At 47.6% G+C, this 16,564-nt stretch overlaps 1 protein-coding gene across 1 annotated transcript in view; it reads left to right on the top strand.

Moving 5' to 3' along the window:
* The first annotated feature begins 3,219 nt into the window (after positions 1-3,219).
* Positions 3,220-16,564, top strand: part of hormad1 (HORMA domain containing 1) — a 49,329-nt gene continuing 35,984 nt past the window's right edge. The window contains exons 1-4 of the mRNA XM_059643033.1: positions 3,220-3,255; positions 5,859-5,926; positions 12,181-12,325; positions 15,028-15,091. Coding sequence (XP_059499016.1) covers positions 5,894-5,926; positions 12,181-12,325; positions 15,028-15,091 — 242 coding nt within the window. The 5' untranslated portion in view covers positions 3,220-3,255; positions 5,859-5,893. The remainder of the gene's footprint in view (positions 3,256-5,858; positions 5,927-12,180; positions 12,326-15,027; positions 15,092-16,564) is intronic.

A 16,564-nucleotide genomic window follows, 5' to 3' on the forward strand; every position in this document is an offset into this window, starting at 1 on the left:
TCATCTCCAACTGCCGTCGTGACATCAAAAGCCGCAACCTCTCCACCCCTCCTACCCACTCCGTCCTCTTCCCCCGCAGAACGTGCAGCCCTCCGCTCTAATCCCAACCTCACCATAATACCGACGGCCAAGGGACGTGCAGTTGTAGTATGGCACGCTGACCTCTACATCACTGAGGTCAGGTGCCAACTCTCTGACATCACCTCCTCCTGCCCCCTTGATCGTGACCCCCAACCACAAAACCATCATCTCCCAAACCATCCACAACCTCATCACCTCAGGTGACCTCCCACCCACAGCCTCCAACCTCATCGTTGCCCAACCCCGCACGGCCCGCTTCTATCTCCTTCCCAAAATCCACAAACCTGACTGCCCCGGTTGACCCATTATCTCCACCTACTCCTGCCCCACAAAACCTATCTCCACCTATCTGGACTCATTTTCTCCCCCTTGGTCCAGGAACTCCCTACCTACCTCTGTGACACCACCCACGCTCTCCACCTCCTCCAGAACTTCCAATTCCCCAGTCCCCAACACCATCTTTACCATGGACGTGCAGTCCCTGTACACCTGAATTCCCCATGCAGATGGCCTAAAGCCCTCCGCTTCTTCCTGTCCCGCAGTTCTGACCAGTCCCCCTCCACCAACACCCTCATCCGCCTAGCCGAACTCGTCCTCACCCTCAACAACACTTTCAATTTCTCCCACTTCCTACAGACAGAGGGGGTGGCCATGGGTACCCGCATGGGCCCAAGCTATGCCTGCCTCTTTGTAGGGTACATAGAACAGTCCCTCTTCCGTACTTACGCTGGCCCTAAACCCCACCTCTTCCTCCGTTACATTGATGACAGTATCGGTGCCGCCTCGTGCTCCCACAAGGAGCTCAAACAGTTCATCCACATCACCAACACCTTCCAGCCCAACCTTAAGTTCACCTCGACCATCTCTAATACCTCTCTCCTTCCTGGACCTCCCTGTCTCCATCTCAGGCAATCGCCTAGAAACCGAAATCCATTTCAAGCCCACCAATTCCCACAGTTACCTAAACACCTCCTCCCACCCACTTCCTGCAAAAAATGTCATCCCCTATTCCCAATTCCTTTGCCTATGCTCCCAGGATGAGGCATTCCACTCCCGTACATCTCAGACGTCCTCGTTTTTCAAGGACTGCTACCTCCCCCTCCCCGGCAGTGGTCGCGAACGCCCTCCCCTGTGTCTCCTGCATTTCCCCCAACTCATCCCTCATGCTCCCCTCCCCGCAATAACAACCAAAACAGAATTCCCCCTCATCCTCTCGTACCTCTCGTACCACCCCACCAACCTGCGGATCCAACGCATCATCCTCCAACACTTCTGCCGTCTGCAATCCGACCCCACCACCAAAGACATTTTTCCCTCCCCACCTTTATCTGCCTTCTGGAGAGACCACTCTCTCCATGACTCCCTTGCCCGTTCCACACTCCCCTCCAACCCCACCACACCTGGCACTTTTCCCTGCAACTGCAGGAAGTGCTACACTTGCCCCTACACCACCTCCCTCATCCTCATCCCAGGCTCCAAGAAGACCTTCCACATCAAGCAGATGTTCACCTGCACATCTGCCAATGTGGTATACTGCATCTGCTGTACCCGGTGTGGTCTCCTCTACATCGGGGAAACCAAGCGGAGGCTTGGGGACCACTTTGCAGAACACCTCTGCTTGGTTCACAATAAGCAACTGCACCTCTCAGTTGCGAACCATTCCTTAGATGACATGTCCATCCTGGTCCTCCTGCAGTGCCGCAACGATGCCACCCGAAGATTGTAGGAACAGCAACTCATATTCTGCTTGGGACCCCTGCAGCCCAAGGGTATCAATGTGGATTTCACAAGCTTCAAAATCTCCCGTCCCCCTACTGCATCCCAAAACCAGCCCAGCTCGTCCCTGCCTCCCTAACCTGTCCTTCCTTCCACCTCAAGCAGCAGCACCATCTCCTGCCTACTAACCTCACCATGCCCCCTTGACCTGTCCGTCCTTCCTGGACTGCCCTATCCCCTCCCTAACTCCCCACTTACACTCACCTTTGGCTCCATCCGCATCTCTTTGACCTGTCTGTCTCCTCTCCACCTATCTTCTCCTCTGTCCATCTTCTATCCGCCTCTCCCTGTTTATTTCAGAACCCCCTTTCCCCTGCCCCATTTCTGAAGAAGGGTCTAGGCCCGAAACGTCAGCCTTCCTGCTCCTCTGATGCTGCTTGGCCTGCTGTGTTCATCCAGCTCTACGCCTTGTTATCCCAGTCTATCCAAACTTTTTCCATCGTTAAAACCTTTCCTACAGCCTGCTGTTTGCATGGAGTTCCACAGGTTTGCCATTCTCTGGCTGAGATATTTCTCCCTATATCACTTAAATAAATTATTTCGTATGTTTAGTTTTTTAAAAGATTGATGGCTAATCGTTGGACATATTTTCTAACGTATCGCACTTGATTTTCTCCGACGCCTCCTTGGAACCAACACTGCAAGAGGGAGTGAGCCCTGAAAGGAGCAACATGTATCAGTCAGTTGTTGTTGTTTTGCCAGTCACAAAGATGGCGGCCCTCTATTGGTCACAGCGAGCGGTAACTGACCGCTTGGGAGGTTGTCTCGTGACTTCACTGTAAAAGCGCGCGGCGCGTCGACCACTCGTGGCGGCCGCTGAGGCGGAGCTGGTTAAACTAGTTACTGGTTAACGAGTCGTTAATAACCAGTTTGGGGGTCAGTGACCACAGGCAAACTTCAGCTCATTTCTGTCGCCGTTAAGGAAGGAAGCTAGCAATGAATGCCGAGCAATAACCGTTAACCGATTTAACCAATACTGAGGAATTAATAAGGAATTCCCTGTCACAATCTGGTAATTAACCACCTTAACCAATACTGAGGAATTAATAAGCAACTCTCTGTCACAATCTGGTAATTAACTGGCTTAACCAATACTGAGGAATTAATAAGGAATTCCCTGTCACAATCTGGTAAGTAACCAGCTTAACCAATAACCAGCTTAACCAATACTGAGGAATTAATAAGCAATTCCCTGTCACAATCTGGTAATTAACTGGCTTAACCAATACTGAGGAATTAATAAGGAATTCCCTGTCACAATCTGGTAAGTAACCAGCTTAACCAATAACCAGCTTAACCAATACTGAGGAATTAATAAGCAATTCCCTGTCACAATCTGGTAAGTAACCGGCTTAACCAATACTGAGGAATTAATAAGCAACTCTCTGTCACAATCTGGTAAGTAACCAGCTTAACCAATATTGAGAAATTATTAAGGAATTCTCAGCCATAATCTGGTAATTAATTAGTTTAACCAATACTGAGGAATTGTAAAAGAACTCTCAGCCAAAATCTGGTAATTAATTAGTTTAACCAATACTGAAGAATCCTTAAGGAACTCTATCACGATCTGGTAATTAACCAGTTCACCCAATACTGAGAAATTATTACGGAATTCCCTGTCACAATCTGGTATTTAACCAGCTTCACCATTACTGAGGAATTTTAAGGAATTCTCTGTCACAATCTGGTATTTAATCAGCTTCACCAATACTGAGGAATTATTAAGGAATTCTCTGTCACAATCTGGTATTTAACCAGCTTCACCAATACTGAGAAGTTATTAAGGAATTCTCTGTCACAATCTGGTATTTAACCTGCTTAACCAATACTGAGAAATTATTAAGGAATTCTCTGTCACAATCTGGTATTTAATCAGCTTCACCATTACTGAGGAATTGTTAAGGAACTCTCTGTCACAATCTGGTAATTAATTGTCTTAACTAATTCTGAGGAATTGTTAAGGAATTCTCAGCCATAATCTGGTAATTAATTAGTTTAACTGATACTGTGAAATTATTAAGGAACTCTGTCATGATCTGGTAATTAACCTGTTTAGCCAATTTTACTGATGATATTAATAAAGAACTCTATCATAATCTGAAAATTTCACCCCATTTAACCAATACTGAGAAATTAATACTTTCTCATTGAAAGTCTGGTATCTATTAACTAATTTAATCAATACAGAGGAACTAAGAAAGAACGCTGTCATAATCTGATAATTGCATCCAATTTAACCAACATTGAGGAATTAGTAACACATTCTCAGTGAATGTCTAGTAACTATTAACTAATGTAACCAAAACTGACGAACTACAAGAATTAATAATCAGCCCTTAATAATAGGATATTTATTAATTAAGTTAGAAGAAAAATCAATAAGGAGTCCTCACTAATGACCTGTTAAATCTTAACCAGTGCTGAAGAATTAATGACAAACTCATGAGTAACTTGATCATTTTCATCAATTAAACCAATGCTGAAGAATTAATAGGAAATATTTAGTAATAACGCTGGAAATTATTGGCCAATTTAAAAAATAACAAATTAAAAAAGAATGTTCTATAACAACCTAGTAACGATTAACCAATTTACCAAATTTTAAGAAATTAGTAAGCATGCTCAGTAATAATTCTAGTAAGTGTTAACCAATTTATAAAATACTGAGGAAGTAATAAGGAAAATTTAGTCATAACCTGGTAAGTGTTAATCAGTTTAACAAATATTGAGTAATTGAAAAGGAACAATCAGAAATAGGGAGGTTTTATTGCTCCTGAACAAATAATTCAGAATACTTGGTCATTAGTGGCAGTAATTACTCAGCATTTATTATGAATTAATGAAGTAACAATTATTAATCAATAATTACCAAATACACAAATAACAAAGTAATTATCATTTACCTTGTGGTAGTAAAATGAGATCCAGTTGTTAGTCAGTTTCACACATCTGTAACTCTTAAGGCTATGAGTTCAGATGGAGTCCAGCAATCCAGGCTAACATTGGCAGTGTCAGTGCTGTGGGAGTGCGTACTGTCGGAGGGTCAGTGCTGAAGAAGCAGGCACTGTCGGTGGGTCAGCGCTGAGGGAGCACCACACTCTCAGAGGGTCAGTGCTGAAGGAGTGGGCAGTGTCGAAGGGTCAGTGCTGAGGGAGCGGGCGCTGTCGGAGGGTCAGTGCTGAAGGAACAGGCACTGTTGGAGGGTCAGCGCTGAAGGAACAGGCACTGTCAGAGGGTCAGTGCTGAGGGAGCGGGCGCTGTCGGAGGGTCAGTGCTGAAGGAACAGGCACTGTTGGAGGGTCAGCGCTGAAGGAACAGGCACTGTCGGAGGGTCAGCGCTGAGGGAGCGGGCACTGTCAGAGGGTCAATGCTGAAGGAACGGGCACTGTCAGGGTCAGCGCTGAGGGAGCGGGCACTGTTGGAGGGTCAGCGCTGAGGGAGTGGGCACTGTCCAGATCAATGCTGAAGTAATGCCATCTTGTCAAGCATGCCATCTTTATGATGGTATGTTAGGCTGATCAGTGGGCAGTTCCCTCAGCGCTGACCACCTCCAACCTTCTTGGGTTAAGTCACTGGCGTGGAGCATTGATTCCAAGATTTCAGAATTAGACTGGAATGGAAGATGCCCGTTCCTTTACAGAGTACTGGCAATCCAGCAGCTGGTGGAGGTTTGTTTATGAATGATTGACCTTTGAATGTATTGTTAATATTCTTTCTGGAAATACACCTAGAACACATTGCACCTGTTGACAGTGCTCTGTTATTCTTCTGTCTTGAGAGCGACTGGCAGGTGGTCAGGCTGTTTGACTACAGGTACCATCGTAGCAGTTGAAGGTCCGTCCGTGGATAGGTGTGCTCACCGCCTTCCAACCCTACCACAGAGGCCGGCACCCAGTTTTCGTTGTGTGGCTTCTGCCAGCCTTGGTTTGACAAGGCTAGGGACCGGCGTCTAGATTCTCGCTAGCTGTTCACCGCCATGACCTTTTCTGTATTTGCAGGTTACGCAGGTCATCCTCACAGGACCAGCCCAGATATGGCAGTCGTCCAGATGCAGAAAAACACAATGGTACTGTTTGCCGTTTGCCAATTCAGCATCTACTGTGTGTGTGTGTGCGTGCGTGTGCGTGCGTTGGGGGGGGCAAGGAATGTAGCGTGAACGGAGTGTGTTGTAATGTGTTAATTGTCTCACATAAGAACGAGGACTATGAGCAGGCAATTCAACCCCTCTAGCCTGCTCCTGCATTTTCGAAAGGCAGCTAGGGGCAGGACTTACACAGTTAATGGTAAGGCCCTGGGGAGGTTTGCTGAATGAAGAGACCTTGGGATGCAGGCGCATAGTTCCTTGAAAGTGGAGTCGCAGGTGGACAGATATGATTGTGGCTGAACTTATCTTGGCCTCAGCTCCACTCTCCTGTCCAGCTGAACCTGTTACTTAGTAAAATGCTGCCTACCTCTTCCTTAAAGCGGGTACATTTAACAACATTTAAAAAGCATCTGGATGGGTGCGAATAGCAAGGGTTTGGAGGAGTACGGGCAAAATGCTGGCAAACGCTACTAGGTCAGGCTGGGATATCCGTTAGCTGCGGATGAGCTGGACCAAAGGGTCTGTTTCCGTGCTGTATGAATCTATGACCTTAAACCAGCTCATTGCTCTAGAATACACTACACTCTCAGGGAGTGAATTCCACAGATTCACAACCCTTTGTGAGAAGTAATTTCTCCTCATCTCTGTTTTAAATCTGCCACCCGTTAGCCTAAAACTATGACCTCTTGATCTAGATTTTCCCTACATGAGGAAACATTTTTTTCTACTCGGGAGACAATAAGGACTGCAGATCTGGAAGCCAGAGTCTGTAGGCGTGAGATGGGAAAAGCACAGCAGGTATGTCAACCCGAAGCCTGCTCCTCGGATTTTGTCTAACCTGCTGTGCTTTTCCGACAACTTTTCTACATCTACTTTATCAATCCTCTTTAGCATCTTCTGCATCTCAGTGAGATCTCATTCTGCTAAACTCCGTAGAGTATAAGCTTAAACTGCTCAATCCTGCTTCGTAAGACAGACTCCTCACCTCTAAACTCAACCTTTTGATAGAAAAATACAATTATCTTTAAACCTTTCCTCTTCGTCATTCACCCTTCTTTCTCCTTTTGCATCAAGTCCGTCCTTCAGAATGACTCCTTTCCCCGGAGATGAGCCCTTTCCAACCAGCACTTCGAATTGTTGTCCGTGTGGATCTCACCTTTCAGTCAAGGCAGAGGTGGTTCTTAATTCGAGACATTTAGATAAATACACGAACAATAACGATTTGGAGCTGTAGGGTCAAGCGCAGGCAGGTGGGACTAGTTTAGGTTGCAAATTATTGTTGGCATGAATGGGTTGGACCAAAGGGTCTGTTTCCATGCTGTATGACTCTACGCTCGTTGCCATTAAAATAGAACTGGAGATAAATTTTCGCTATGGATAAGAGATTATTAGAGACTGTGCAATCACACTGGTAATGCTGCACTCATTTCCTCGTCTTTAATTTCTCTTTAATCAACCTGTGACATACCTCCATGGGACATCACACCCCAAGATGAGATGTGAACTTGGAGCTACAGCCCCAGAATTAGGGACAGTACCCACTCTGTCACAAGACCCTCTTGTTGCCCCTTTACACTTACTTAATTAATCAGTTAACAGCAATCAGTAAAATGCGAGGTGTGGCATTTTGGAAAGGCAAATCAGGGCAGGACTTATACACTCAATGGTAAGGTCCTGGGTAGTGTAGCCGAACGAAGAGACCTTGGGATGCAGGCACATAGTTGCTTGAGAGTGGAGTCGCAGGTGGACAGGGCGGTGAGGAAGGTGTTCGGCACGCTTGCCTTTATTGGTCAGTTGGGAGGGTCATGTTGTGGCTGTACAGCACATTGGTCAGGGCCACTTTGGGAATACTGCGTTCAATCCTGGTCTCCCTGCTACAGGAAGGATGTTGTGAAACCTGAAAGGGTGCAGTCAAGATTTACAAGGCTTTTGGAGTGTTTGAGCCACAGGGAGAAGCTGAAGAGGCTGGGCTGTTTTGATTGATTGATTGATTGATATTTTTTCACATGTAACAAAATAGAGTGAAGAGCTTTGCTTAAGAACAGTACAGGCAGATCACAGCAAGCATGGGAGGTACAGATCAAAAAGCCTTAGAGGCATACAGGTTACACTGTTTGAGGCTAGAGCCTCTTTAGCAGTCTGACAACAGCTGGAAAGAAGCTGTTCCTGAACCTACTCGTGCATATGTTCAGGCTTCCGTATCTTCTGCCTGACAGAAGAGGTTGTAGGAGATTATTACCAGGGTGTGATGGGTCTTTGATGATGTTGGCAGCGAGCTGATAAATGGAGTCTGTGGATGGAAGGTTGGCTTCCGTGATGGCCTGGGCTGTGTACACACCTTCTGTAGTTTCTAATGGTCCTGGGTAGAGCAGTTGCCGTACCAGGCTGTTTTGCACCCAGACAATATGCTTTCAGTGGTGCATCTGTAGAAGATGGTGAGAGACCTTTTCGACATGCCCCAGAGCATCAGAGGCTGAGGGGTGACCCTGCAGAGGTTTAAAAAATCATGAGGGGCATGGATAGGGGGAATATCCAAGGTCTTTTCCCTTGGGAAGGGGAGGCCAAAACTAGAGGGGCATAGGTTCAAGGTGAGAGGGGAAATATTTAAAGGGGATCTGAGGGGGCAACTTTTTCATGCAGAGGATGGTACATGTATGGAACAAGCTGCCAGAGGAAGTGGTGGAGTTTGGGTACATTTACAACATTTAAAAGGCATCTGATTGAAGACATGGATAAGAAGGGTTTAGAGCAATAGGGGCCAAATGCTGGCAAATGGGACTGAATTAATTTAGGACATCTGGTTGACGCGGACGAGTTGGACTGAAAGGTCTGTTTCCATGCTGGACATCTCCAGAGGTCAGCATCTTAATGACTTGGATGATGGCATTGCAATTTAGATACCCACATTTGCTGATGACAACAAAGTTGGGCACTATCGCAGTCAGTGTAGATAGCATGAAATTAAAAAGGCACATTCATAGACTAGGTGAATGGGCAAAACTGTGGCAGATAGTTTTCAGTGTAATCAAAGGTGAGGTTATCTGTTTTGGACTGACAGACAACAGATCAGGGTACCTTCTATATGGTATGAAGTTAATTACTACGTATGTCCAAAGAGACTTTGGGGTTCATGTGAATAGATCTAAAAAATGCCAAAAACAGGTGCAGAAAAAAGTCAGGAAAGCTAATGGAATGCTGGCCGTTAAATGTAAGGGGCTGGAGTGTAAAAATGCAGAAGAAATGCTGTCGTTTTGTATAAGGATGAACAGGTCGGGGCACACTCCTCAGGAATGATGGATTGGCCTCAGAGGGAGCACAATATAGGTTTACAAGAATGATACCTGGACTTCAGAGGTTATGTTATGAAGAGAGATTGCAGACCTGTTTTCACTAGAATTTAAGAAGTTAAATGGTGATCTGGCTGAAGCCTTCAAGATATTAACAGGAAAGGACTGGGAACTGTTTCTGTAGGGAACATAGTCCAAAGCTAGGGCCAGACCATTGAAGAGAGAAATGTTAGGAAGCACTTCTACACACAAAGTGTGGAGAGATTTAGAACTGTCTTTCACAAACTGCTGTTGATGTTAGATTGATTGTTAATTTTAAATCTGAGATACGTAAACTTTGCTAAGCAATGGTCTTAAGGGATATGAGCCAAAGACAAGTTGGAATTAGACCATAGATCACTGAATGGCGTAACAGGCTGATTGGCCTCCTCCTGTTCCTATAACTCCTGCTACACTGACAGTGGTAATGTTGTGGGATTGTCATTTAGGGGCGGAATCCAGTGGTTGCCAGGCTAATGCTGTCGGGATACACTCAACAGCTGGTGAAAATTAAATTCTTTGAGCACAGAAACAGACCCTTCGGTCTAACCAGCCCATGCTGACCATAATCTTAAACTAAACCAGTCTCACCTGCTGGCTCCTGGCCTATATCCCTCCAGACCTTTCCTATTCACGTATTTATCCAAATGTCTTTTAAATGTTGTAACTGTGCTTGCCTTCACCACTTCCTCAGGAAGTTCATTCCACAAACGAACCGCTCTCTAAGTAAAAAAAAAGTTGCCCTTCGTGATCTTTAATAATCTTTCTCCTCTCCCCTCCAAAATATGCCTCCTAGTTTTGAAATCCCTGATGCTAGGGAATAGACACCTGACATTCACCTTATCCCTGCCCCCTTATGCCTTTATAAACCTCTATAAAGGTCAGCCCCTCAGCCTCCTACACTCCTGTGAAAAACATTCCAGCCTCTCCTTATAACGCAAACCCTCCATTCCTGGCAACATCCTGGTAAATCTCTTCTGAATTCTCTACTGCATAATAATATCCCTCCCGTAACAAGGCACCCAGAAGTGGACACGGTTAATGAATCCAATTAATAAATCTGGGATGTAAAGCTAATCTCTCTGATGGTTGCCCCTGTGGTTGTTGTCTGTCATTATGAAGACTCATCTGGTTCATGAATGCTATTTCGGGAAGGAAATCTGCCGTACTTACACAGTGTGGCCTACCTGTCATGGCAGACCACAGCAAAGTGTTTGACTTCACCGATGTTCCCTAGAGATTGTGCATTCGCTGGGAGCCCTGACACATGCCCCAGTCAAAGCCCCAACACTTAGCTTTCACTTTTGGAATGCACTGTCGCTTGAAGGTTCCCAGGAGAAATTAGAGAGAATGTCGCTCTCAACTATCGTCTGAAATGGCACTAATGAGCCAATAATGTCGCAATGCCCACATCCCATTGAAAGAATGGAGAATGTGACCTTATCAATCACCAAATCCCTTCTCCCTCCCTACCTCAGCGACAAGAGGCTCACGTTCAGGCCACAACTCATCCAGAGCAATGTAATGACTCAAATAAAACAAACAACTGCAGAGGCTGAAGCAAAACCCAAAGTTAGTTGGGAAACCCAGCAGGCTGGGTGCTGTATGGGGGATGCGCAGTGGCTTGCTGGTTAGCCCTGCTGCCTCACAATGCCAGGGACCCGGTTTCAATTCCATCCTGTGTGTGGAATTTGCATATTCTCCCTGTGTCTATGTGGATTTCCTCCCAAGGTCGATTGGCCGTGCTAAATTGTCCCGTAGTGCCCAGGGATGTGCGGGTTAGGGTGGATTGGCCGTGCTAAATTGTCCCGTTGTGCCCAGGGATGTGCGGGTTAGGGTGGATTGGCCATGCTAAATTGTCCCGCAGTGCCCAGGGATGTGCGGGTGAGGGTGGATTGGCCGTGCTAAATTGCCCCATAGTGCCCAGGAATGTGCAAACCGGGTGGGTTAGCTGTGAGAAATGCAGTGTAACAGGAATTGGGAGAGCTAGTAGGAACTGGAGAATCCAAGATAACAAGGTGAAGAGCTGGATGAACACAGCAGGCCAGGCAGCATCAGGGTCTAGGCCCGAAACGTCAGCTGTCCTGCTCCTATGATGCTGCTTGGCCTGCTGTGTTCATCCAACTCTTCACCTTGTTATCAGGAATTGGGAGAGGGTAGGTCTAGGTGGGATGATGTCAGAGGGTCATTGTGGACTCAATAGGCTGAATAGCCTGCTTCCACCCAGTCAGGACTCTGTGTTCTGTGGAGAAAAAGCAGAGTGAACGTTTTGGATCCAGTGAACCTTCTTGGTCCTAGTTAGACATTGTCTTAATTTTTGTTTTCATGTCTTTTAGTTTTGTGGAAGGACTATTATTCTGAACTCTATATTTCTTTATTTTGCTAATATATTACAATGATTTTTGTACATATGTAGGTCTGTAAACTTTTAAAATTCCTTTTTCCCCCAAGTCTTTGTACTCACGAATCTGTACCTAACCTTTGTAGCTGAGATGGTGCCATAAGTGGAGACTTGTAAACTTTGCATTGTGAGTACATGTGACAGCAAAGCTAATTCAATTCAGTTCTTCAGACTCAAAACGCTGACTCTGCTTTCCCTCTCCAAAGCTGCCGCCGGACCTGCTGAGTTTCTCCTGACGATTTCTGTGTGCGACAACTCCTCTGAGCAGGTTGATAAAATTTCCTCCTTGGAAGAGTCCGGGGTTGGCTTGCACAAGGGACTGTCAGATCAGTGTCTGCGGCTGTTTCAGCTGGCATCTTCCGAGGCAGCAGCAGTTCAGGGCTGGGGAAAACGGCTATGCTTTGCCCTGCTCTCTGATGTTGTGTCTGGAAACTGCGTGAAGGACTGAGGAGGTTTGGGGCATAGTGAGACCGTCGCGTTTGATGCTGTTTCTTCTATCTGCTTCGCAGGGTACGACCATGTTCCCTAGCAAGGTTACCACCGAGCAGCAGTCGTTGGTCCTGGTAAAACGGCTGCTAGCAGTGGCCATCTCCTGCATCACGTATCTCCGAGGCCTCTTCCCTGAGCATGCCTATGGCACACGATACCTGCAGGGTAACCTTTCTTTATGGTCTGGTACGGTAGGGGGCTGGGATGCTCTTTGGAGGTCTTCAGTCCAGACTCTGTTGGGCCAAAAGGCATCCTTCCTCGGTTCTGTGCAAGTGAGGGAGAGGGGCTGGGGAGCGAGGGAAGCAACATCATTCACCTCCCTCTGAAGTGCGCCTTTGGCAGTCTGAAATGGAGGTCTCCCTGACATGTGCAGCGATGACGAGAGCAGGGGAGGCCGAGCCAGCGTGGGGAAAGCTTGACAAAGCAGAAGATGTTGAGGTGTTGGAGGAAGTTCCAGCAAGGCTATGCACTTAAGAAAGTCTCTGCAGGCTGGAGCTGGAGGAACACAGCAGGCTGTATCAGAGGAGCAGGAAAGCTGACATTATGGGCTAGGCCCGAAATAGCAACTTTCCTGCTTCTCTGATGCTGCCTTCCTCCGGCTTCACTCTGTGTTGACTCTGACTCCAGCATCTGCAGTTCTTGCTGTCTCCACTGAAGGAAGTCTACAACGGTTGACCTTTATTTCTCTTTTTTTTACGCCATTCTCAGAGTAAAAAATATTTACATGAATCTCACCAGGATTGGAGGTTGTGAGCTACAAGGAGAGGCTGAATAGGCTGGGGCTGTTTTCCCTGGAGCATTGGAGGCTGAGGGGGTGACCTTACAGAGGTTTTTAAATCATGAGGGGCAAGGATAGGATGAATAGCCAAGGTCTTTTCCCCCCAGGGTAAGGGGGAGTCCAAAACTAGAGGGCACCCACCCCCACCTTATCCTTGTAATCCTGAATTTCCCATTACTAACCCTCCTAACCTACACATGCCTGGCACGACAAGGCAATTTAGCACGGCCAATCCACCCTAATCTGTACATTCCTGGGCACTACGGGACAATTTAGCACGGCCAATCCACCCTAACCCGCACATCCCTGGGCACTACGGGACAATTTAGCACGGCCAATCCACCCTAACCTGCACATCCCTGGGCACTACGGGACAATTTAGCACAGCCAATCCCACCCTAATCTGGACATCCCTGGCCACTACGGGGCAGACTAGACTACGAGGGCCAAAGGGCCTGTTGTGTGCTGTATTGTTCCATGTTCTATGTTCTATCACAGTCAGGTGCAGGAGGAAGCCATCTGGCCCTCTGAGCTGGTTCTACCATTCAGTGAGGACAGATCTGATCTGTAGCTTACCTGAATCTACTAATGTTGACTCCGCGACCCTTCATGCCTCGAAATTCTGAAAATCTCAGTTGTCAGATGATCACCTATCAGCAAAAAAAACCGTAAACAGCACGGCGGCTCAGTGGTTAGCGCTGCAGCCTTTATTCCACCCTCGGGTCACTGTCTGTGTGGAGTCTGCATGTTCTCTCCCATGACTGCACGGGTTCTTTCCAGGTGCTCCGGTTTCTACCCATAGTCCAAAGGTCTGCATGGTAGGGTGTATTGGCCGTGCTAAATTGTTCCATAGTGCCCAGGGATGTGCGGGTTAGGGTGGATTGGCCGTGCTAAATTGTCCCGTAGTGCCCAGGGATGTGCGGGTTAGGGTGGGATTGACTGTGCTAAATTGTCCAGTAGTGCCCAGGGATGTGCAGGTTAGGGTGGATTGGCCGTGCTAAATTGTCCCATAGTGCCCAGGGATATGCGGGTGAGGGTGGATTGGCCGTGCTGAATTGTCCCATAGTGCCCAGGGATGTGCGGGTGAGGGTGGATTGGCCGTGCTAAATTGTCCTGTAGTGCCCAGGGATGTGTGGGTTAGGGTGGATTGGCCGTGCTAAATTGTCCTGTAGTGCCCAGGGATGTGCGGGTTGGGGTGGATTGGCCGTGCTAAATTGTCCTGTAGTGCCCAGGGATGTGCGGGTGAGGGTGGATTGGCCGTGCTAAATTGTCCTGTAGTGCCCAGGGATGTGCGGGTGAGGGTGGATTGGCCGTGCTAAATTGTCCTGTAGTGCCCAGGGATGTGCGGGTGAGGGTGGATTGGCCGTGCTAAATTGTCCTGTAGTGCCCAGGGATGTGCGGGTGAGGGTGGATTGGCCGTGCTAAATTGTCCTGTAGTGCCCAGGGATGTGCGGGTTGGGGTGGATTGGCCGTGCTAAATTGTCCTGTAGTGCCCAGGGATGTGTGGGTTAGGGTGGGTTGGCCGTGCTAAATTGTCCCGTAGTGCCCAGGGATGTGCGGGTTAGGGTGGATTGGCCGTGCTAAATTGCCCCGTAGTGCCCAGGGATGTGTGGGTTAGGGTGGGTTGGCCGTGCTAAATTGTCCCGTAGTGCCCAGGGATGTGCGGGTTAGGGTGGATTGGCCGTGCTAAATTGCCCCGTAGTGCCCAGGGATGTGCGGGTTAGGGTGGATTAGCTGTGCTAAATTGTCCCGTAGTGCCCAGGGATGTGCGGGTGAGGGTGGATTGGCCGTGCTAAATTGTCCCATAGTGCCCAGGGATGTGCGGGTGAGGGTGGATTGGCCGTGCTAAATTGTCCCATAGTGCCCAGGGATGTGTGGGTTAGGGTTGATTGGCTGTGGTAAATGTGGTGTCACGGATAGGGTAGAGCAGTGGGATGCTTCTTGGAGGTTCATGTGGACTTAATGGGCTGAATGGATTGCTTCTACACTGTAGGGATTCTGTGATTTTCTGCGTTGATTTCTGGTGAGTTTTCCCAGGTGGTGCTGTTTGTGCTGAAGAAATCCAATCTTAAATTTGTCATTTCCTCAGATCTTTGCGTCAAGATTCTAAGGGAGGATGACAACTGCCCGGGATCCTCTCAAATTGTCAAATGGTTTGTGGCAATTCTACTTTATTCTTCAGAATTTTTAAAGAAACTGTGTGATCTATCAACTACTTGCATTGTGTGCAAAGCTCCTGGGTTGATAGGTAAGAGTGAAGCAGCTGGAGATGGTGACAGATATAGGGAGGGGGTGTGCAGGCCAGAGGAGGTGACAGAAATGGGAGACTGTATGAAGGCCAGATGGGGTGACAGTGATAGGGAGGGGTTTTGGAAGCCGGAGGAGGTGACAGAGTTAGGGAGCAGGTGTAGGGGGCTGGAGAAGGTAACTGAGATAGGGAAGGGGTGTTGGTTGCTGGAGGAGGTGACAGAGATAGGGGGTGTAGGGGGCTGGAGGAGGTGACAGAGATGGGAGGAAGTTTCCGGGATGTACTTCTGAGGGTCTATAAGGCTGTGGTCAGGCCACTTTTGGAGTATTGTGCGCAGTTTTGGGCCCTATATCTCAGGAAAGATATACTGGCCCTGGAGCGGGTTCAGAGGATATTCACAAGAATGGTCCCAGGAATGAAAAGTTGAACATTTTGAGGAACGTTTGAGGTCTCTAGGTCTATCCTCGATGGAGTTTAGAAGGATGGGGGGGGGGGGTCTAAGTGAAACTTACAGAATATTGAATGGCCTGGACAGAGTGGATGTTGGGAAGATGCTTCCATTGGTAGGAGAGACTAGGACCTGAGGGCGCAAACTCAGAGTAAAGGGAAGAGAGATAATGGGAACTGCAGATGCTGGAGAGTCCGAAATAACACAGTGTGCAGCTGGATGAACACAGCAAGCCAAGCAGCATCTCAGGAGCACAAAACTGGCGTTTCGGGCCGAGACCCTTCATCAGAGAGGCTCTCTGAAGGGTCTAGGCCCGAAACGCCAGCTTTTGTGCTCCTGAGATGCTGCTTGGCTTGCTGTGTTCATCCAGCTCCACACTGTGTTATCTTAGAGTAAAGGGAAGACCTTTTAAAACAGAGATAGGAGAAACTAATTCATCCAGAGAGTGGTGAATCTATGGAATTCCGTGCCACAGACATTTCAGACTGAGATAGACAGGTTTTGATTATCAAGGAGATCAAGGGTTATGGGGAGAAAGCAGGAGAATGGGGTTGAGAAAATTATCAGCCGTGATTTAATGGCAGAAGACTCGATGGGCCGAATGACCTTATTTATGCTTCTATGTCTTATGGTCGAAGTGTCTGAAACAATTCCACAGACAACAGTGTCCCATCACCAAGCTATCTTTGTTTCTCATGTGGAAACACCTTGATATTGATCCAGCTCCTGCAGATTCAGCTCTCAGAGTGAATAAAAGCTCTGACTGACCCTGCTGTTTATATCTGCCAGCCAGGGCTCCCTGATTGGACAAGATTAACAGCCCCATCAGGGAACTCTTATTCTGTGGGGTTCACCTGGCAGAATTTGTTACAATCACTATGGTGTCAGGGCTAGAGGGGGTGACAGAGATAGGGAGGGGGTGTAGGGGGC

Source organism: Stegostoma tigrinum, chromosome 47 (assembly GCF_030684315.1).
Source record: "Stegostoma tigrinum isolate sSteTig4 chromosome 47, sSteTig4.hap1, whole genome shotgun sequence".
In the NCBI taxonomy this organism is placed as follows: Eukaryota; Metazoa; Chordata; class Chondrichthyes; order Orectolobiformes; family Stegostomatidae; genus Stegostoma; species Stegostoma tigrinum.